This window comes from Zootoca vivipara, chromosome 7 (assembly GCF_963506605.1).
Source record: "Zootoca vivipara chromosome 7, rZooViv1.1, whole genome shotgun sequence".
Taxonomy (NCBI): domain Eukaryota; kingdom Metazoa; phylum Chordata; class Lepidosauria; order Squamata; family Lacertidae; genus Zootoca; species Zootoca vivipara.
In genome coordinates, this window is record NC_083282.1 from 73,613,139 (window position 1) to 73,633,235 (window position 20,097).

The 20,097-nt window shown below is 45.3% G+C and overlaps 1 protein-coding gene across 2 annotated transcripts in view; it reads left to right on the plus strand.

The window, feature by feature from the left end:
• LPIN3 (lipin 3) overlaps positions 1-18,138 on the plus strand; it is a 39,082-nt gene extending 20,944 nt beyond the window's left edge. For both annotated transcript variants that reach the window (XM_035122486.2, XM_035122487.2), the window contains exons 6-20: positions 453-570; positions 1,553-2,018; positions 2,694-2,793; positions 4,675-4,865; positions 5,944-6,040; positions 6,704-6,773; positions 7,703-7,795; positions 8,885-8,934; positions 10,002-10,134; positions 11,588-11,736; positions 12,755-12,841; positions 13,685-13,837; positions 15,229-15,343; positions 15,446-15,549; positions 16,722-18,138. In XM_035122486.2, coding sequence (XP_034978377.2) covers positions 453-570; positions 1,553-2,018; positions 2,694-2,793; positions 4,675-4,865; positions 5,944-6,040; positions 6,704-6,773; positions 7,703-7,795; positions 8,885-8,934; positions 10,002-10,134; positions 11,588-11,736; positions 12,755-12,841; positions 13,685-13,837; positions 15,229-15,343; positions 15,446-15,549; positions 16,722-16,869 — 2,074 coding nt within the window. In that variant the 3' untranslated portion in view covers positions 16,870-18,138. The remainder of the gene's footprint in view (positions 1-452; positions 571-1,552; positions 2,019-2,693; positions 2,794-4,674; positions 4,866-5,943; positions 6,041-6,703; positions 6,774-7,702; positions 7,796-8,884; positions 8,935-10,001; positions 10,135-11,587; positions 11,737-12,754; positions 12,842-13,684; positions 13,838-15,228; positions 15,344-15,445; positions 15,550-16,721) is intronic.
• Positions 18,139-20,097: the final 1,959 nt, after the last annotated feature.

Genomic DNA, 20,097 nt, shown 5'->3' on the forward strand with positions numbered 1-20,097 from the left:
TTTTTGAGGGGGGGGGGAATCGCTCACCTGTAACAATGAAGCAGCAGGAAAAAACTGCTTTTCTTTCCTGACTCATTAGGAATATTTGACGCAACAGAGCAACAGGGGTGGGTGGGGACTTTCACTCCATTGCTTTTCACTCCTGCCAATTGAGAGGGACCAGTATACATTTGGCACCCCCAAGAAATTGGCGCTTGGGTGCCCAGCACCACTTGCACCCCCGGGTAAAGATGGCCCTGTAGCTACTGCAACTGCATGATGCTGGATGAGATGGGCTGTTGGCCTGATCCTGCTGGCTCTCCTTATGTTATCCTAATAAGTTTCAGGTCAGGAGAATTGCTTGGGATAAGAAACGACTTGGGCTTAAGCCCCTTTTCCTTTTGCCTGCTTGCCCCAGTAGACTTCTCCACTACAGCTAGTAAAAAGCTTTTGCTTTCATCTTCTTTTTACAGCCTTCCTCCAAACTGCCCATCAGCCCCGAAAAGTGACTCTGAGTTGGAGATCCGAAATCCTGAAATGCCGCTTTGCTCTGAATCACACATGCAGTGGTCATGGGGAAGGTTGCCTGAGGTGAGTGTGGTTCGAAAGGAAACTCTGGTACCTGCTACTTTGTGCATTTCACACACAAAACAGATGCACAAAATGCTACTTTTTAGCATTTGCTATATTGTTTCTACTTAAATTGCCTCTGCCATATCAGGAAAGTGCAGTCCCTACTCTAGAAACAATATTTAGACGCTTTGAGTGCCTTTTGGGCCCCTCTGCTTTGTGCATGCAGAATTTACTTTGATGTGTAGTCTGTAGTGGAAGAGAGGTCAAATGACTTCTATTACAAAGTGATCTAAGCAAAAGGGAATGCATATGTGATTGTTTTTTGTTTTGCAGAAATAAGGAGTCCCTTATTTCTGATTGTTATAAGAGATGAATAAATTTCTCAATTTCCTTCCACTGTGGCTCTTCAGATATTCTAATATCCTTGGGTCCTCCTTTGTTTGAGTTCTAGTAAGAGTTATCTGTTTTGAAATGTCATAAATTGATTATGCACACTGTTTTTTAAGGCAACCCCCCCCCAATCGTTTGTGCACCCACACCTAGAGAGCCAGTGTGGTGTAGTGGTTAAGAGCGGTAATCTGGGGAACCGGGTTCGCATCTCCACTCCTCCACATGCAGCTGCTGGGTGACCTCGGGCTAATCACACTTCTCTGAAGTCTCTCAGCCCCACTCACCTCACAGGGTGTCTGTTGTGGGGGAGGAAGGGAAAGGAGACTGTTAGCTGCTTTGAGACTCCTTTGGGTAGTGATAAAGCAAGATATCAAATCCAAACTCCTCCTCCTCCTCCTCCTCCTCCTCCTCCTCCTCCTCCTCCTCCTCCTCCTCCTCCTCTATCCACACACACACACACACACACACACACACACACACACACACACACACTTGTGGAAGCCATAGAAACAATTTGTCAGTCACATATCTAGCCTCTGAAAACAATCCTAAATTTCCTCTTTTTGTGCTGTTTTGTGATCCAAACTCAAGACATTTCTCCTCCTTTAAGGTGAGCAAATCTGACAGAGTAGAAGCAGCAAAGTCTGCTGCAAGTGTCTCCATGACAGCAGCCATTACTCCAGCAGCAACCATTCCTGTAGGTGAGACGACTCACTTCGCTGCCATTACACCAGACTCAGAAAGTGACCTCGGCATGGAAGATTCTGATGAAGCATCGTGTTCTCCAGCCGCTCCAGTAGTTAGGCCAACACCTGTCTTTCCTTCTGGAAATGGCCTCCCAGTGAGTGAAGAGACCAGTTCTTCCATTCAACCCATTGGCAGTGCTCTACAAACTACTCCCAGCCTTTCAAGTGATCTGCAAGTCCTAGCAACTGCTGCAGAGAATGAAGGAATAGCATCAGCCGAGGAGATTATTGAACCAGTTTTGGATGTGGAAGTGCCATCCTTAAGGAAAGCTAGTTTGACAAATCTGGAGCCCTGCCGCAGCCCAGAGTTGAAACAGGAGAAGAGAAGGGGTAAGACAAGTTTGAAGACATGTAAAATGTGTGCAAGTGGGGAGCTACGACAAAAGGTTGCGGCTTATCCCCACCCCCTAAAAGAGTGTTTCTGTTTATGGCTCCAGCTAGCCTGGAACAAAAGATTCATAGTTCTACCTGCAGTTCACATACAGGACGTTGTTGTTTGTTGTTTGTTTGTTTGTTTGTTTGTTTGTTTGTTGTTGTTCCTACTGCTAAAATTCTCCCCTGCTGGTCTATATCACTGAATACAGCTTGGGACTAACTCTGCCACCATATAGCTTTCTTTGTGTGTAATGTTCTGGAGGGGAACTTTTGCTTTTTTAAAGAAAAACAATTGTGTGCTTTTCTCCTCCCTCCCTTAACCTTAATGCTCACCTCCAGTATATTGTAAGCTGCTAGTGAGCTATCCATGGAAACAATGAAGAAACCGGACAGCAGCTTGTTCACCTGTTTTATGGATTGCAAAATATATATTTCTTTCAATTTACAATTTTTTGCATATCTAGGGAGTCCCTGAAGTATGTACAAACCACTTGACTTATTTCTGGATCACCCACTTTGGTTCCTAAATGATAGGCACTGACCACTGAAGTCTGCTGTTAGAGGGAATGATTGCGGAAATGGCTGTTGAGCAAAGTCCCCTTATTGAAATGATAATTCTTTTTGGATCAGGTTCCATGAGGAGAAGCTCTCATCTGGGACCCACAGATATTTACTTGGAGGATCTCTCAAACCTGGATGCAGAGCAAATAGCACTTTATTTCCCTAAAAGGTATGAAGCATAATTCATTCAATAATTCTAGCGCAGTATATGCAAGGATGAAGAAGAAGCCTGTTTTGCTTGATGGCTGTTGCATCATCAAGCTGTCATACCTGAGTTGGTATATTCACTTCTGTACATTCTTCACCACGATTCCTAATGAAATTAATGTATCTTAAAACTATTCTCTTGGAAAATTGAAAGAAGACTCCACCAAACATGACCAGCACTAAATAAGTATATTCTGCTGCATCTGTCTTGGACATTTCATTGGATAGTGTCCAGACCAAGTAGAAAGCAAGCATCCTCTCCTGAACAATTTTGGAAATGCTTTAAAAGGTGTCTTAACCTTCTTAAAGAAAAAAAGTTTGCAAAATAATTTGTATTGATTTGCATGAGGGTCAGCTCTAACATAAGTCACAGAGAGCCACATGGTGTAAGGAACCATTATTGCCTGCCATTGCAGAAAAGCTGTGATGCTGGAGCTGTCCCATACTGCATCATCTCTGTGCCTCACTCTTAGAACAAGCTCAGCAAGCCATGAGGCAAAAGCAGCTTATGTGTGGGGTCTAAACTATGGTGGAGGGGAGGCCTGCCTAACTCAGGTAGCCCAATGTCTTGTGCCAATTCATGGATGTAATTATTTTTTTAAAAAATTAATGATCCTAGCTCAAGGGTTGGCAAACTAAGGCCCGCGGGCTGGATCAGGCCCAATTGCCCTCTGGATCTGGCCCGCGGACAGTCCTGGAATCGCTGCTTGGATTGGAATGATCGTTCGGGCTGTGGCATTTTTCCCCAAGTGCCATTTCTTTCCCCTCCCTCCCTCCCACCGCGGCAGTGCCTCCTCCCTCCTCCCTCCCTCCTCCTGGCTTCTCCCCGCCCTGTGGAGGAAGGGAGCTGGGCTTTGATTGGTGCCAGCAGCCAGCCAATCTAAAGCCTTGCCGCCCGCCCGCCAGGCAGCCGGCCTCTCAGCCCATGGCCGCGCTGTGGGCATCGTGATGGGTGCATCACGGGGCTTTGGCTAGAGCTTGGCGCACCTGCTGGCCCTGCGCCTGGCGCTCGGGAAAGCTGGCCCGGAAAGGAGAGGCACCGCCACCACTGCGGGCTCCCAGCCACAGGCAGAGTGGCGGAGGAGGTAGGAAAGCTGGGGGAGAGAGGGGGAGAGAGATAAGTTTGCTGACCCCTGTCCTAGCTTGTTTGGATGAACCATGGTTAAAAACTAACGGTCATTTGCCCCGCTTTGGACATCACGACAATCTGCAGCAAATGCTTCCAGTTTCCTTGTGGCTGTGCTGCAAGAGGGAAGAGGAAGGGAGAATGCAGAAGCCCAGTGCCCGTGCACATAATGCTAAACCATGATTTAGCATTATGAGCAAACCAGCTCTTTACCGACAAATTTATATTCTGATCATTTAATATTAGCCAAATAATTCTTTAAGGGAAACGTGGCATTTGCATTACCTTTTTTCAAGAGAAATATTTATATATATTTTAATTGGATGTTTATCCACCCTGTGATTATGTGATTACGTACCATATAAGCAGCACTTGCATGATGTTGGAATGTATCATATGCACAGAAGCCTCTGTTATACCTGGGCTGAAATGGGAGCCACCCACAGTTGCAACACCACCCATGTCAGTCAAAGTGGCTCTCTTGAGTTGGTGGCTTGACAGCTCTTGAGAAAGCTGTGCACTTGAGTGTAACTGCGACAACATTCTGAAATAAGAATGAACCTTAATATTACCGACCCGATAATTAAAACCAGGGAGAACTTCCTAAAATACCAGGGTCCTGCTGCCTTCTCCTTCCTCACTTTTGTTCAATTATTGAAAGAAATGTAGTAACTGAGTGGCCTGCATGGGATCGATGCTTTGTTCTTCTGTTGTCAGTGATGCTGAGCTGAGTGGCCAAGTCCAGTCTGACCCTGGCAGCTTCTCTTCTGAGCACCCACACGGTGGTGGCGCTCCTACTGTTGACAGCAGCGCCGATAATCTCTCGGAGCCTTCAGAAAGCAGCCTGGTGCCTCACATGCTCCTGTCTGTCTGTGGAGGTCTTGGGGATGATGGGGAATTATCTCATGGTACGTCTGAAGGAGAGGGAATAATTCTAGTGTGTGGTGCCTCACAAGGCCTTCCGGTACATCTGTGTGCTCACTAAGGCCTCCTGCCCCTCATAACAGATTGGTTTGGACTTTTTGTTCCTTGGTTGACTGGGGTGGGGGGTTGGTGCTGCCCGGTTTGTGTGTTGTGTTTTGGAAGGGGGAGCACTGTCTCCCCCCCACACTACTGTTATTGTTCCTAGGAGAGGGTGGTGACTGCAGGAGGCAGGGGTGGCACACTCTGTTTCTGCATGGTACATCCCCACCCACCTTCCTTGCAGCTGGTTATACAGAACCCAGCTGAGGCTAAAAAAAAGAGAACCTGCTTCAAGCTGCTGGAAAAGTGAAATTGAATGGCAGGCCAGCTGGTGGTCTGCACACCGTAGTGGATTTGCCCTATGACTCCTTGCCAGGCTGTGTCTTAAAATGGAAATATGCTTGTGTGAAACGAGAGCCCCAGTAAAGGGGAATTTGGAGAAACATATCTACACCACAGACCTTATTAGGTCTAAGTGTCTGTCCTTTCCCCCAGGAACTGTTGTTCCATCACGAGAACAAGCATCCTTGGCCCCCTCACCCAAACTGTATTTTGCAGGATTCTCTGCGGGAAACCATGGCAGGATAACTGGCATAACAGCAACAAAAGTTTGTGTAGATAAGCTCTTAAGGGTATTAAGCATGATGACGTGTCTGTATGGGAGTCCTGGGCATCAGTGGCCGGTGTGGTGGGGAAGAGCCCCCCCTCCTGACACTGTCACCACTGCAGCTTACCTGGAGGGGGCAGCATGATCGGGGTTGTGCAAGCGCACTGTTTGGAGTGCCAGATTGGCTTCATGGGTGTGCCTGTGTATCTCCATCCTCAGTGCTGTCCTGCCACAGCACTGTCTCAGTAAACTGCAGTGATGCTGGAGTTGAGAGCTTGGCTCCACCCTACCGTTGGCAAGGTGGAGCGGCTCCTTGTTTGTCGTGATCCTCTAGTTAGCAGCCACCACTAGCTTTGCAAGTCGCTGGAGGGTTGCTGGCCAACTGGCATGTATTTCTCTCTCCCTTCCATTTCTAGCTGAGAAGTTCACGAAGCACATAGTTTCCTACCAAGAGTTTGTGGAGAACCCAGCAGTACTCGAGGACCCAAATTTGGTGATCCAGATCCACAAGAAGTTAGTAGAAGGAGCACTTTCTGCTCTGCTTCTCCCCCATAACTGCTTTACGTGTGCAAACATGCATGCACACACTCACCAGCTTCCATTATGTGAGCCTAGAGAAATTATTGGCTATTTCTTGATATCTGCCTCCCACTGCCCACATCCATCAAAGATGAAGGTGGGCCTTTCATTCCTTTCTTACTCTGCATTGTGTACTGTGTTCTGTCTGCACTGAAAATACTCCCTGTACAATCTAAAGTTTGCTGACATGTATGAAGTCCCACAGCCCTTCATTATAAGCTCACTGTCACTGACAACAGTAAAAACAAGGTGTGCTTGGCTTGGCTTGTAGTGCTTGTAGTGCATGTGCGGATGGCTGCAATTATGGGGTAGAAATCATGCTGCACTATCCAGAGGAAAGCCTTACCAATATGCCATTTTTAGAGTTGTCTTGGGCAGTGCATGCCAAATTTTAGCTTTCTATCTGTCGTGGAAGTATAAGTTTGGGTTCCCCATAAGGTGGCTGTGAGCCCCTGTGTGTGTGTGTGTGTAGGAGTGTTCTGAAGGCATGTCTTTTCATGCTGCATCCTCACTGGTACAGCCATATCTCAATGTTTTGCTACCACATGAATGGGGTTATAGGCAGAGTGAAATTTCTTCCCCTCTCTTTGCTTTCAGATATTATAACTGGGCAGTTGCAGCCCCTATGCTCCTCTCCCTACAAGCTTTCCAAAAGGACCTTCCCAAGGTAAGCTAAAGTAGTCTATACAAAGTTGGAGAACTGAAATGTCTTATTTAAGCTCATAGGTCTCAAAACTCAAAGAATGCTTTGGCACGAATGTTTAATATCTGGAGACAGCCAGCTCTAGATGGAAAGGAGCAAGTGCATAGCATGGGGTTATTCCTGGATACATCATTGTCACATAGCCACAGCGGCTATGAGTACCAATTTCTGACTTTGATTGGTTTACCGGCCTTTTAAAAGCCTTTATTTTCACATCACCTTGATAGCTAGAGTCTTGACACAGCAGACGTTTTCTTACCTCCTGTCTTCCAGATCACTGACCAGGTGGTACCTGTATTCTAGAGCAAGAATTTCCAAGCTGACTTTGACGTGTCCTGTCACTATATACATGGACATTCTCCTTGGCTAAATTGCAGCTTCTCACCCCACAGAAACTTTAGTAAATCTTTGTAATAATTCTCATAATTCTCTGCACTTCCGGTTTGGAAGACAAGCTGGTGCCTCAGCTGTTCATTCTGGGGGCTGAGAATACACCTTTGACCTCTCTGCCAGCTTGGTCATACTTCTTCTGCTGGGATAGCTGAGAGGAGACCCCTATTGCCCCTGACAGAGCTACAATTGTTGCTCTGTGTGGGGAATAGGGGTCTATAGGGGTCTTCTCTCAGCACCCTTAGCAAACTGAAGCTCCCATGATTATTTGTGGACAATTGCGACTATTTCAAAGTTGAATAATACTGCTTTAAATGTGCAATGCAGATGGGGCCTAAGCATTTGATCCTGGCTGCTCTGGAATGTAGGGCATATCCTCCATCTGTATGACTAATCAATTGCTGTTTTTAATTAAGGTAGTAAGAACATCCTATCATGGTATGTGGATGATCTCATTTGGGGTTGAACCTAATTCACCACTCGTTCTCTCTTCATGTCACCAGAGTACTGTCGACAGGCTCATGAAGGAAAAGATGCCCAAGAAGGGTGGCAGGTGGTGGTTTTCCTGGCGGCGAAGAGAACTTTCACACGAGGAGGTACTTTGTGTATCATGATTCTGTGAAGTTACGCTGCGAGAATGAAACGTTGCTCTGTGGTATTGCAACATTTTGGACTGAACTTCTGTAGGCGACTGATCTGGAACTGAACTTCAATTTGGGATTTGCTAACATGAATGTGGAACTGGAATATTTTCCCTTTGGATAAAATTCTAACCTTTACTCAAGCACAGGGAAAAGGTGTGATATAGTCTCTCCAGTGCTGCAGAGGAAGATCTGGAGGAGGCAGAGGTCACATTCACACCTTACATTTAAAGTGCTGATATACCACTTTAATCAGGTTTGGCTCCCCCCTGACCAAAGAATCATGGGAATTTGCTGTCTATACTGGCCATTATTTCCTCAGGCTCCTGCTTCTCAGGCTCCTTCTTCACCAGCTTCACTAGCATCCCCCCCCCAAATAGCACACGGCCCCCCCGACTCGAGCCCTGTGAGACATCAGTGGATAAATAAAATGCCTGTGTCATTACAATGTCAAAATACCAGATACAAAGGCCTAGCTTCCCCACAACACGACAGCTTAGCTGCTAGAATTGCAAACATCCTCCAGCAGAGAAGGGCTGACTCTGAACCCAATATGATTCTGTCTACCAGAAATAGATAGCCAATCTCTCCGTTGTCCCCTTTTCACTTTCATCTTTCTGCATTATTAAAAAGTGCTAAGGGCCCATTTTCAGACATGTTCCTTCCATATGTGTTGGGGATGCTATGTCAAAGTGCTTCTAGTATACCCAAGCTCACATGGCCATACTTGGTTGGATGGTCCTCCTCCCACTGATTCCTCAGTGTTAAAATTAGGATTATTGCCTATGAAAATGTGTCACGTTGTGAACACTCTAGGGGACCTGTGCTCCTTGAAATTCCTCTTTAAGGCTGTTGAGAATCCAGCAATATCTTGAGGTCCATGAGTTCCTTCACCCCTGGAGAAATAATATTTTCTTTGGTATATTTGTCTTTGCTTGGAGATGCCATTGCACCTGCTTCTTTGTGGTATGCCTGAGACCTTGGTTTGCTGCTTTAATGGTTGCTTAAAGAAGATTAGTGATTTCCAATCTCTTGTGTCCACAGCATGAATCCAGTGCACAGAAATGTAGTAGAGCAGATTCCTCACTGCGGAGGTAAGATGTCAGCATGCCCTGAGGTGAAGCAATGTTCAGGGTACCAAAGGACAAAGTTACTGGTTTTGTTTTTTGCTTTTTAAAAGTTATAATGAGGAAACCATATTTATTTTTAAATCTTGCAAAACCAAACAGTCTCAATCCCTGAACTAATTGGGCCATATACACCTGTATTGTCTGCATCTCCTGACAGCAATTTTCCAGGGTTTCAGACAGGGAGCCTTTCCCAGCCTTACCTGTAAATTCTGAGGATTGAAACTGGGGTCTTCTGTAAGCAGATGCTGCATCATTGAGCTACAAACATTCCTTCCCTTCCCTTTCATTGTTTAACATGGAATCTTGCCTGACAATGGTTCTATGAAATGCTTCTGCTCTTTGTTTCTTCTCCCTTCAGGAAGATTGCTGTGTTATCTAGACCCAAGTTTATTCTGGATATTGTATTATAGCCTTTGGAGAACAATGCTTAAGAACGTAAGAAGGGCCTGCTGGATCTGGCCAATAGCCTATCTAGTTCAACATCCTGTTCTCACAGTGGAAAACTCACAAAGCAAGACCCAAACACAAGAGCACTCTCCCCTCCTGTGGCTCCTAGCAACTGGTATTTGGAAGCATCACTGCCTCTCTCCATGGAGGCAGAGCATAGCCATCATGGTCGTTGATTGCATCATCCTCCATGAATTTTGTCACACTTTTTTCCCCGTAGCATCTACTACTTAACATCTAGGCAAGTCTATGCTTGCTGGTAACTGCTTAGGACAGGAATGAGAACTCTTTGCCCTCCAGATGTTGCTGGAGTTTACTATCCATGGGAGTTGATTATCCATGACCATTTGCAGTGCTGGCTGGGACTGGTGGGACCTGGGAGTCCAGCAGCCTCTAGAAGGCCATAAGTGGCTTAGGTGATGACCTTGACTCATTTCAGATTCCCCAGAATTACGTAGGGTGACACCTCTGTTTCCCCTCAAATAGTGAATAGCCATTTTCCTGCTCTTTGGACTTTGGCTGCTATTCTTTATCTTTGCCCCATTTTTACTCTTGAATTCTCATTCTGCTTCTTTGTACTGCAGAAGAGATGATGGTTCATCCAGTGATGACGACTCTATATCCTCAGGCCGAGGGCAGAGACCCGTACCAGATGCTCTCACACAGAAGTTTCTTCCAACCTACAAGAAATCTCTAAGGCTCTCTTCAGATCAAATTGTACGTAGTTTTAAGGGGTTCTTCCCCCCCTTGCTGCCTCTTGTATGTATTAATGTGACTTCTTTGCTTTGAGAGATGGACCTCCAAACAGGCTTGCCTCATTGGAATTTCTGGACAGTCCTTTGCAATTACAGCTCAAACCCCTTAACTATGAGTTAGATCAGGCATCCCCAAACTGTGGCACTCCAGATGTTTTGACCTACAACTCCCATGATCCCTAGCTAACAGGACCAGTGGTCAGGGATGGTGGGAGTTGTAGGTCAAAACATCTGGAGGGCTGAAGTTTGGGGATGCCTGAGTTAGATCCCAATGACTTTTGGATGTTAAGGGCCTACCTACACATCACATTAATGGCATAAGAGCAGCAGCTGTAGACACACACACACACACACACACACACACACACACACACGGCTGAGGTTATGAGTGATTGTCATTGGAACTGCAGCATGTGAGGACAATAAATTTAAAGCTTTCCCTGCTCCTCACCATCTTGGTAAGGACATGGCAATCTTGGCAATTGCCCTTAGAAAAAAAGCTCCCATTATCATTGCAAGCTGGAGGAGGAGGAGGAGGAGAGGATAGAGGGTGAATAAAGATCTATGAGTAGAGGAGGGCACTTTCCCCAGCCTTTGGACCCCCTGGGAAACTAAGCAAACCTGCTGTATCTGGAACTTGGTGTGGAGAGTACAGTTGAATGATACACAGAGGTGGGCAAGTTGAGGACATACCATCCACCTTGGGACAGCCCATAAAAAGCAAGTCTAGACTGAGAGAATAGGGTGATGTCTGCTGTTACTAGGAACACTTCTTGTTATGAGACTTTTGCGGGGGGGGGGTCTGAAAGTTTGTTTTGACCTGAAGTAAGAACCTGGAGGCTGAGAGGGAGGGTGTATCAGAAGGAAAATGTGTGTGTGTGTATTCAACATTCTTATATAATAATATAGATTATTATTTATACCCCGCCCATCTGGCTGGGTTTCCCCAGGCACTCTGGGCACCTTCCAACAAAAGATTAAAAATACATTAAAACATCAGTCACTAAAAACTTCCTTAGACAGGGCTGCCTTCAGATGTCTTCTAAAAATCTGGTAGTTGTTTTTCTCTTTGACATCTGATGGGAGGGCATTCCACAGGGCAGGCACCACTACCAAGAAGGCCCTCTGCCTGGTTCCCTGTAACCGCATGTATTTTTGTAATATTTTGGTTAATGTTGTCTGTGGTTTCAGTTTTCTATACGTCACTTAGAGATATAGTGGTATAAGAATGGTGTAGATCATCCTTCATCATTGCCACCAATTGCACCCCCTTTTCCCTGACTGTTTTTTATAAATATAATAATAATCCACTATGTGATGGGTAATCTACACTAACAGCAATGGACAGATGCTGAACATGGTGGGTTTTTTTGGTTGTTGTTGTTTTTTTTTTAAAAAATCTCTCTTTACTGTAGAAAAGTCTGAACCTGAGAGACGGTGTCAATGAGGTAGCATTCAGCGTGACCACTCAGTACCAGGGCACATGTCGTTGTGAAGCCAACATCTATCTATGGAACTGGGATGACAAGGTGGTGATCTCTGACATTGATGGAACTATCACCAGGTAAGTCCCTCTGGCATCACTCCCACTAACACTGAACATGGTGCCGCCATGCCAGCAGGATTGGAGGCAAAATGGGGCCAATGAGAAACAAAAGTAAAGTGTCAACACCACTGGGAAACAAAAGCAAAATACTGAAATGGGCAGTGAAAGCTCCCACCCAAAATAACCGAATGAGGACTATACAGGCTCACATGTTTCCAGTAGAATAATAATAATAATAATAATTTATTTATTTATACCCCGCCCACCTGGCTGGGTTTCCCTGCCACTCTGGGCGGCTTCCAACCGAATATTAAAAACAGTACAGCATCAAACATTAAAAACTTCTTCTGAAAGTAAAATAGTTGCTTATTGCCTTGACATCTGCTGGGAGGGCGTTCCACAGGGCGGGTGCCACTACCGAGAAGGCCCTCTGTCTGGTTCCCTGTAACTTTACTTCTCACAATGAGGGAACCGCCAGAAGGCCCTCGGTGCTGGATCTCAGTGTCCGGGCTGAATGATGGGGGTGGAGACGCTCCTTCAGGTATACTGGACCGAGGCCGTTTAGGGCTTTAAATGTTAAGTATCAGTTGGAAAAGAAAAATGGAAAACCAGTGGAAGGTGGGTGGTTAGATTGGATTGCTTGGGCCCTTTATAGCTAATACTATCCTGGAGGATGGGATGGCTAAGTGCCTGACTGAAGCTCTAAACCAGGCATCGCCAAACTGCGGCCCTCCAGATGTTTTGGCCTACAACTCCCACGATCCCTAGCTAACAGGACCAGTGGTCAGGGAAGATGGGAATTGTAGTCCAAAACATCTGGAGGGCCGAAATTTGGGGATGCCTGCAGTCTAAACAGAAGCTCTTCCCTTAGGAAATGAGGAAGCTCTGTAACAATTTGTTGCCAATCCCACATAAGAACATATAATGGTCACCAGATTTTCACTATAAGGTAGACCCTGAACCATGAGCTACACTGCAAGGAGTTCATAGTTGTTTTATATGCATATGTGTTTCTCATTATTCCTCTTCCCATTAGGTCTGATGCTCTAGGGCACATCTTGCCACACCTTGGGAAAGACTGGACCCACCAAGGCATTGCAAAGCTCTTCCACAAAATCCACTTGTAAGTTGTAGCTACTTTGTAGTCCATCTTTGGTAGTAAACTTGTCCCTCAGGTGAGAGCAGGGTCTACTTACTGGTTTCACCAAATTAATGTGTCCAAGTATGTAAAATCACTGGAGAGTAGGATATGCTTTTTTTATTCAAATATGTTTCACAACTGCTCAGCATATCAAATTCTGCAAGTCAGGAAAAAATGTTATTTTCTTCTTTTCCTCTTGCTCAGTTTGTTAAAGAGGTTTTATACTTCTTGATACCCTTGACAACTCATCTCCTAGGAAGTGATTTCTTTTAAAACCAATCTCCTTTAAATAATGTCTGTATTCTTCTAATACTATTTTCCTATGTCCCTACCATTTTTTTATTTAAAAATGTATGTTCTTTTGTTTATATCCCTCCTTTCTTTCAATATGACAAGGGCAATGAAGCAGCAGCAGAATGGGAGAGGGGTGACAATGACTTTTAAAAGGCAAATGTTATTGGCACTAGAGGGGTCTTTGAGAAATATTTCAGCACTCCAAACTACTGTACAGCCTTGCTTTACTCTAAGAGTAAGGAATGGATCTGAGTAATTAAACTCAAGCCATTGAAACTGGAGGTGGAGACTAAGATCACTTGCCTTCATACCATACCTCCCAAAGAATCTGGGAAATTGTAGTTTGTAAAGGGTGCTGAGAGTTGCTAAGAGAACCCTAACAAACTACAGCTCCCAGAGTTCTTTGGGAGAATCCATGACTGTTAAAGTGGCATAAAAGTATACTGCATACTGTATATGGTGTGAATGTGACCCAAAGGGGCTGGGCACTATGCAGATATTTTACTTGTATTAATTATACCTTCATTCTAGGAATGGATACAAGTTTCTCTACTGTTCAGCCAGATCCATTGGCATGGCACATATCACCAAAGGATACCTGACATGTGTCAACGACCAGGGTTGTGTGCTCCCAAAAGGTCCCATACTGTTGGCACCCAGCAGTCTCATCTCAGCCTTTCATAGGTAAGTTCCCTTTTCCATCCCTTACCATGTGTTGCTGCAACACAGATTGTTTGCTTTATGCAGCTAGACTTTGGTGTTTCACCATTTTCTGCTTGCCAGTGTGGTGTAGTGGTTAAGAGTGGTAGACTCGTAATCTGGGGAACCGGGTTCGCGTCTCCGCTCCTCCACATGCAGCTGCTGCGTGACCTTGGGCTAGTCACACTTCTCTGAAGTCTCTCAGCCCCTCCTTTGGGTAGTGATAAAGCGGGATATCAAATCCAAACTCTTCTTCTCTACATTGGAGGCAACAACAACAAGAAGGACAGGAAGCTAATTAAGCACATTTTTGGGAAACATTTTATGCATTGGAATGTATTTTTTTCATTTAATGTATGGAATATGAGGCTCAACCAACAAAGACACAAACGATCTTTAGCACGCGCATGTGCGCGCACGCACACACACATTGCAACTGAAAACCAAGTTAAAGAGAAAAGAAAGTGTTAACAATACGGAATTCTTTATTGCAAAACAATTATCCATACATACCAACACTCAGATAACAAATCATTAATAAGCCACAAAGGTCTCCCCTTGACATTTAATATCATGTGCATGAAATATGAGAGACAACATCTTGCAAGGGAGAGGATTTCCAGATGTATCCAAACTGTAAATGTGCAATTTGTTTTGTTGTTGTTGTTTAGTCGTGTCCGACTCTTTATGACCTCCTGGACCAGAGCATGCCAGGCACTCCTGTCTTGCAATTTGTTTTGTAAGGTGTTAAAATGTATGGCCTTCATTTAACTAATGTTTTACCCATACTTACAAGTGTCTTGAATTGAAGAATTTTTACTTGTTCCCAAAATAACTGATGGCAGCCACTGATTTATTGGGAGAAAATGTGGAACAATTATGTATGTAGGCTAAAACCTAGTCTTTCTGACCTCCCACCCCCCTTTGGTTTTGTTTCTTAGATTCCGTTATAGAATGGATATATCAGCTACTGCCAGACCGGCACCTTCCAACTGTTATGAGCTACATCTAGAGCAGGGGTCAGCAAATATTTTCAGCAGGGGGGGGGCGGTCCACTGTCCCTCAGACTTGTGGGGGGCCGGACTATATTTTTTTGGGGGGGGGGATGAACAAATTCCTATGCCCCACAAATAACCCAGAGATGCATTTTAAATAAAAGCACACATTCTACTCATGTAAAAACACACTGCGATTGGGCCAGATCCAACCCCCAGGCCTTAGTTTGCTTACCCATGATCTAGATGGTGCCAGATTGGCAAAAGCTGGTGTCGATTCTTCTTCTTTTCTCTAATATTCTTACCTTATTTGGCATAGGGATAGGCTGGAGCAGCACCCTGCCATGGTACTAATGAAATGTCTGCCCTCCATTGTTACAGGGAAGTGATTGAGAAGAAGCCAGAGGTGTTCAAAATTGCTTGTTTGACTGACATCCGGAACCTCTTTGGCTGCAACAAGCAGCCTTTCCATGCTGCTTTTGGGAACAGACCAAATGTGAGTGGGGGTCACCTAGTGTATGAAGGTTGAGGTAGTCTTCCTTGTGGGGAATTCCTGCCTTGCCATGACCTTGGTCTTTCTCTATTTCCTCCTGAGCAGGATGTCCATGCCTACAAAGAAGTGGCGTTACCAGAAACCCGTATATTCACTGTGAACCCCAAGGGGGAACTGACACAGGAGCACATAAAAATCCACAAGTCAACGTAAGCCTTCCAATTTAACCAGAGCATTTCCTGCATTTTATTTGAAGCTCCTTGCAAGATTGTAGACAGGGTGCTTTTAACGTTGTTGTTACATTTATATCCTGCCTTTCCTCAAGTGAATTGAAGGTGGCATACATGGTTTTCCACATTAATATCCTCGATACAACTCTGTGAAATAGGTTAGACTAAGAGAGGGTGACTGCCCTTCGATTGCCCAAAGAGCTTCATGATGGAGTGGAAATTTGAGCCCCGGTTTCCCAGGTCCTAGTCTGACACGCTACTCACTATACCACACCAGTATGCATTTAAAAATCCAGGAAAAGCAAACTCTGCAGCCAGAACAACAGTTTCCCCTCCTGCACCAGTAACATTTAAATGCCACATGGTACAGTGTGATGTTTGGGTTTTCTTTCCTCGATCAACAGCAGTCATTGATGGGGGAGGGTGACAGTGGAAGCTTGCAATGTCATTGTGTCACTACTAAAAGTAATAGGTGAATGAAAGAACTCACCATGGGGATACCATTTTCAGCGGCATCCCCAGTGTGGATGTAATGTCTGCTCCCAACCCTTTGCTTGCCCTGATCCCCAACTGGTAGTGTGACAACTTGTTTCTACCTGCCCTCCGTGGCGAACGGAGCCGCTTGGCTGCCCAGGGCGGAAACACGGATGCGCCCCCTGGGGGCGGGGTGTCATGATGCATGCGTCATGATGTCATGACGCACGCATCAGGACGAACAGTGCTTGGAGTGCGCACACACAGGATGCTGCACATGCGCAGTCAGTATGTGCTGCTGCTGGTGCACGCCGGTCCCACAGGCTGCTGCCAACACACACAGCGGCCTGTAATGGGCTGCTGCTGGAGAGCAGCAGCCCGTAATGGGGTGCCGCTCGTGGGGCAGCTGGCACGGACCGCGTATGTCCATATGGCGTGGACGGAGGTGAGGGGCGGGGCGGGGTGCTACCGAGTGGAGCCCCCCCAGAGTAGAGCCCGGGGCAGCCCGCCCCCCACTGCCCCCCCTTGCTATGCTCCTGCCTGCCCTGTATGTGGATAAAACTGTGTTGGTTGGCTTACTGAAATTCAAGGGAGATGTGTGCTTCCAGGGCAGTGGGTGAGAGTGCAAGGAAGGAGGCTTGCTGTCTTTAATCCTTTATATATATTTTTCTTTCTAGATATGACCGCCTGAGTGAGGTGGTAGAGCTCCTGTTTCCACCCATTGGCAAGGATGTGAGCATTTCATTGGCTTCCCCAGAATTCAGCCAGTTCTCTTACTGGAGATCTCCATTGGCCACTGTTGACTTTGAAGATTTTGCTTTGTGATGCAGAGCCAACAGCATTCCAAAGCTTCTTTCACTGTTGGTCCTCTAATATGACGGACAGGCAGCAGACACCTCTTGTAGCATCTTTTCCACAATGTGCAATACTTGAGCATTCAGACAGCAGGGAGAGGGAGAACACCCAGGACTCCATTTCCCATTTGTGTGTGTGTGGGATACATTTCCCAGCCTAGGGTTTGACAAACATGTTTATGCCGTATGACAGAATGCATTTTACTTGCAACCTTGTAACCTGGGTGCATTTAAGAGTTGGCGATAGTGGGTTTGACTGAATATTAATAATAATGGCTGCTAGTCTCCCCCCTCCCGTTTCTGCCTGATGACTTGCATAGTTGATGGCTGCAGAAACCACAAGCTTTGGATGGAAGAACAGGAGAAGAATACTCACCTAATGGACATTTTGGAGCTCCATCCTCTTAGGATAATGAATTCCTCTGGCTTTGTCATATAGCTCTTCTCTGGATTGTGGTCAGTATTCAGTAATGGCATCAATATGTGCCTGGTCACTAAGTGCCTTAATGATCCTTGATGGGGTGGTCTATCTGTCTGAGTCTCACTGCGTGTCCCTCCCTCCCCCAAAGAACTGAAAATGCTAATTTTCCTATTGGAACTTCCACTGCCATCTTGGTTCTCAGCTCTTGATTTTAGCATTTCAAAAAATTATCAAATCCAGTTTGATCAGCAATGAAAGCCGGACAGAAACAATGACAACTCTGTCATACCATCTTCAGCTACTATGAGTCCCATGTTTTAGCTGGTTATAAATAATACCTGAAGTTTTGGGTGTGGTTGTTCTCATACCCCAAGGTGTGTGTAGCTTATGGGTTTTTGCTGCTGGGTGTGTTTTGTATGGGTAGGCAACAAAGATGTATGACGATCTGTTCCTCCACTCCCACCCCAAAATAATGTGCATTTTAAAGTACTTGAATTAGCAGTTGGGAGGGGGAAGGTGGAAGAAAAGACATAAGGACAGATGATGAAGAAGTGGAGAAGTAGTCATGTCACTCTGGGGCACTTTGGAGGAGTTTTGCGGGCTCCCCTCCCTCCTGAACATTGGCAGCACTGCTGTGAAGATAGTCTCTAACCTTAGGCACCAGTTCTTGTTCTATCTCGCCTTTACGTACCACCTTTTGTGAAACTAGATGGTACTTCAATGCACAAAGAGGCGGATTAGACTATAGCTACTATAGGTTGGAGCCAAAGGACTCTACTGTGCAGATGCAGCAATAAAGTTTTTTTTGCATGTCTGAAACATCTTGTGCATCTCTTGTGGTTTCCATCAAATCTGTGTTTCTACCCAACTAGGAGGGAGGGACTCCAATCTTGGGCATATCAGATGGGAAAGGCCTCTGCCCAAGACACTACACAGAGCCACTGCCTATCTGAATCAATGTTACTCTGCTGGATGAACCAATATTCTGACTTTATTAGAGCAACTATTCAGTTTGCCACTGGCGGCGGCTTTCCATTTGCTGCTGTCCCAAACTATAGTTGCAACTCCATCCTCCTTTGAAATAGCTTCTATCACCATAACAGGAGCCACCCAGAGTGTTGGGAGCTGCCCAGAGTGGCTGAGGTAACCCAGTCACATGGGAAGCATATAAATAAATTATTAATAAATAATTTAATTAAAATAAAATTAATAAAAAATAATTTAACAGAGAAGTGGGGGACCTTTGGCCCTCTAGATGTGGCACAATTGGTGTTGCCAACTTGAATAACATATTTTGGGGGGGCAGATAAGCCCTCCCATAAACAACGCATGCACACCATTTTGAATGGCAAAGCTCGTCACCTTTGGGGGCACCTGGCCCCCTCAAATATTTTATTGGGTAGGTGAAGGGACCTTGGCTCCTAGGAGTTATCTCATTGTGCCAATAGGAGCTGGCTCCCATCATCCCTGGCCATTGGCCATTGTAGCTAGGGCTGCTGGGAGTTGGAGTTTATCAATGTCTGGGAAGGCCATGGCTTCCTCATTTATTGGGCCAACATATTTTAAAACCAGATTACGTGCAGCATGGATTATTCGGTTTGAAATTTTCTCTGGAAGAAAGAGCAAAAGGGGTGTGGGTGGGTGTGTATATATACGCACACACACACAAGCTTATCCATATTGGTGGCAGGTGCTGCAGCCCATCAATGGCCTCCCTATTTAATTCATTGCCAGTGTTGTGAAAAGAATGTGCTGGGTTTCCACCTCTCTTAGCCTTAAAACTCCAGATGCTTTTATAATAAGCAGCTGCTACCCACCCAGCTTAAAGACATAGCCCTGTCCTTGATCACAAAATGCTAGCATATTTGGAGGAAATCTGATGGGTTGACTTGCTTTACCTCAAGCCTATGAATGGAACTCTACATTATATATAGTTCTATGTCGTTTCTTTTTTCTTTATGTTGAAGCCTCTGAGGCTACAATTTGAAGCAGAAGACTGATTCTTTTGCCATATTTCTATTGGAAATATTTCTGCTTCCCATTCCCCCAAGTTGCACTTACCTCTGCTTCAGAAAAAACAACCGCAAGACATCTTTCCTTGCTGAGAGCAATCTAATATTTCAGGTTGGTTTTTTTTAATGGACAAACACTTTGGCCCTTTAATTAGCTACAGGCGGGCCCAGAACGGGCACAACAAGCATGAGGAAAGTGCTCTTATCTGCAAAATTATTTCCCCCTTTCATTTCGTAATTTTTTTTCATGGAATTTATATACCCCTTGGCTGTAGAAAGAAACCTCAAAGCCCTTTTGCATGCCTCCCAACCTTCACGTTCCAAGCAGATGTGAGTGGTAGTTTGCGTTCAGCACATGTTCTTTCCCCTAATATGTGGGGGTTTTTTTGGTTTTTGGTTTTGCTGCTGTACGTAGGGCTGCTGTAGTGGAGAGAAGACAAAATGCAACAGAGAAGGAGTGGCTTGCCAAAGGCTAACTGGTTGTGAGATTTGTAGTGGGGTCTTTCTGCTTAACTCACAAGTCAAATCTCTTAAGGGAGGGATGAGCAACCTGCTGTGCTCCTCTCCAGATGTTGCTGAATTACAAATCCCATCATCTCTAACCATTCACTATAATGCTGTTTCCCCCAGTTGTCATGCCCCTGGTTGGTCTGCCCACACTACACCCTGCCAAAGCTTCCATTAGCCATGCAATTAATCTTTCCCTCTGCATGGCTAATACTTTTGCATACAAGCTCAGTATTGTTTTGCTAACCATTAAAGCACT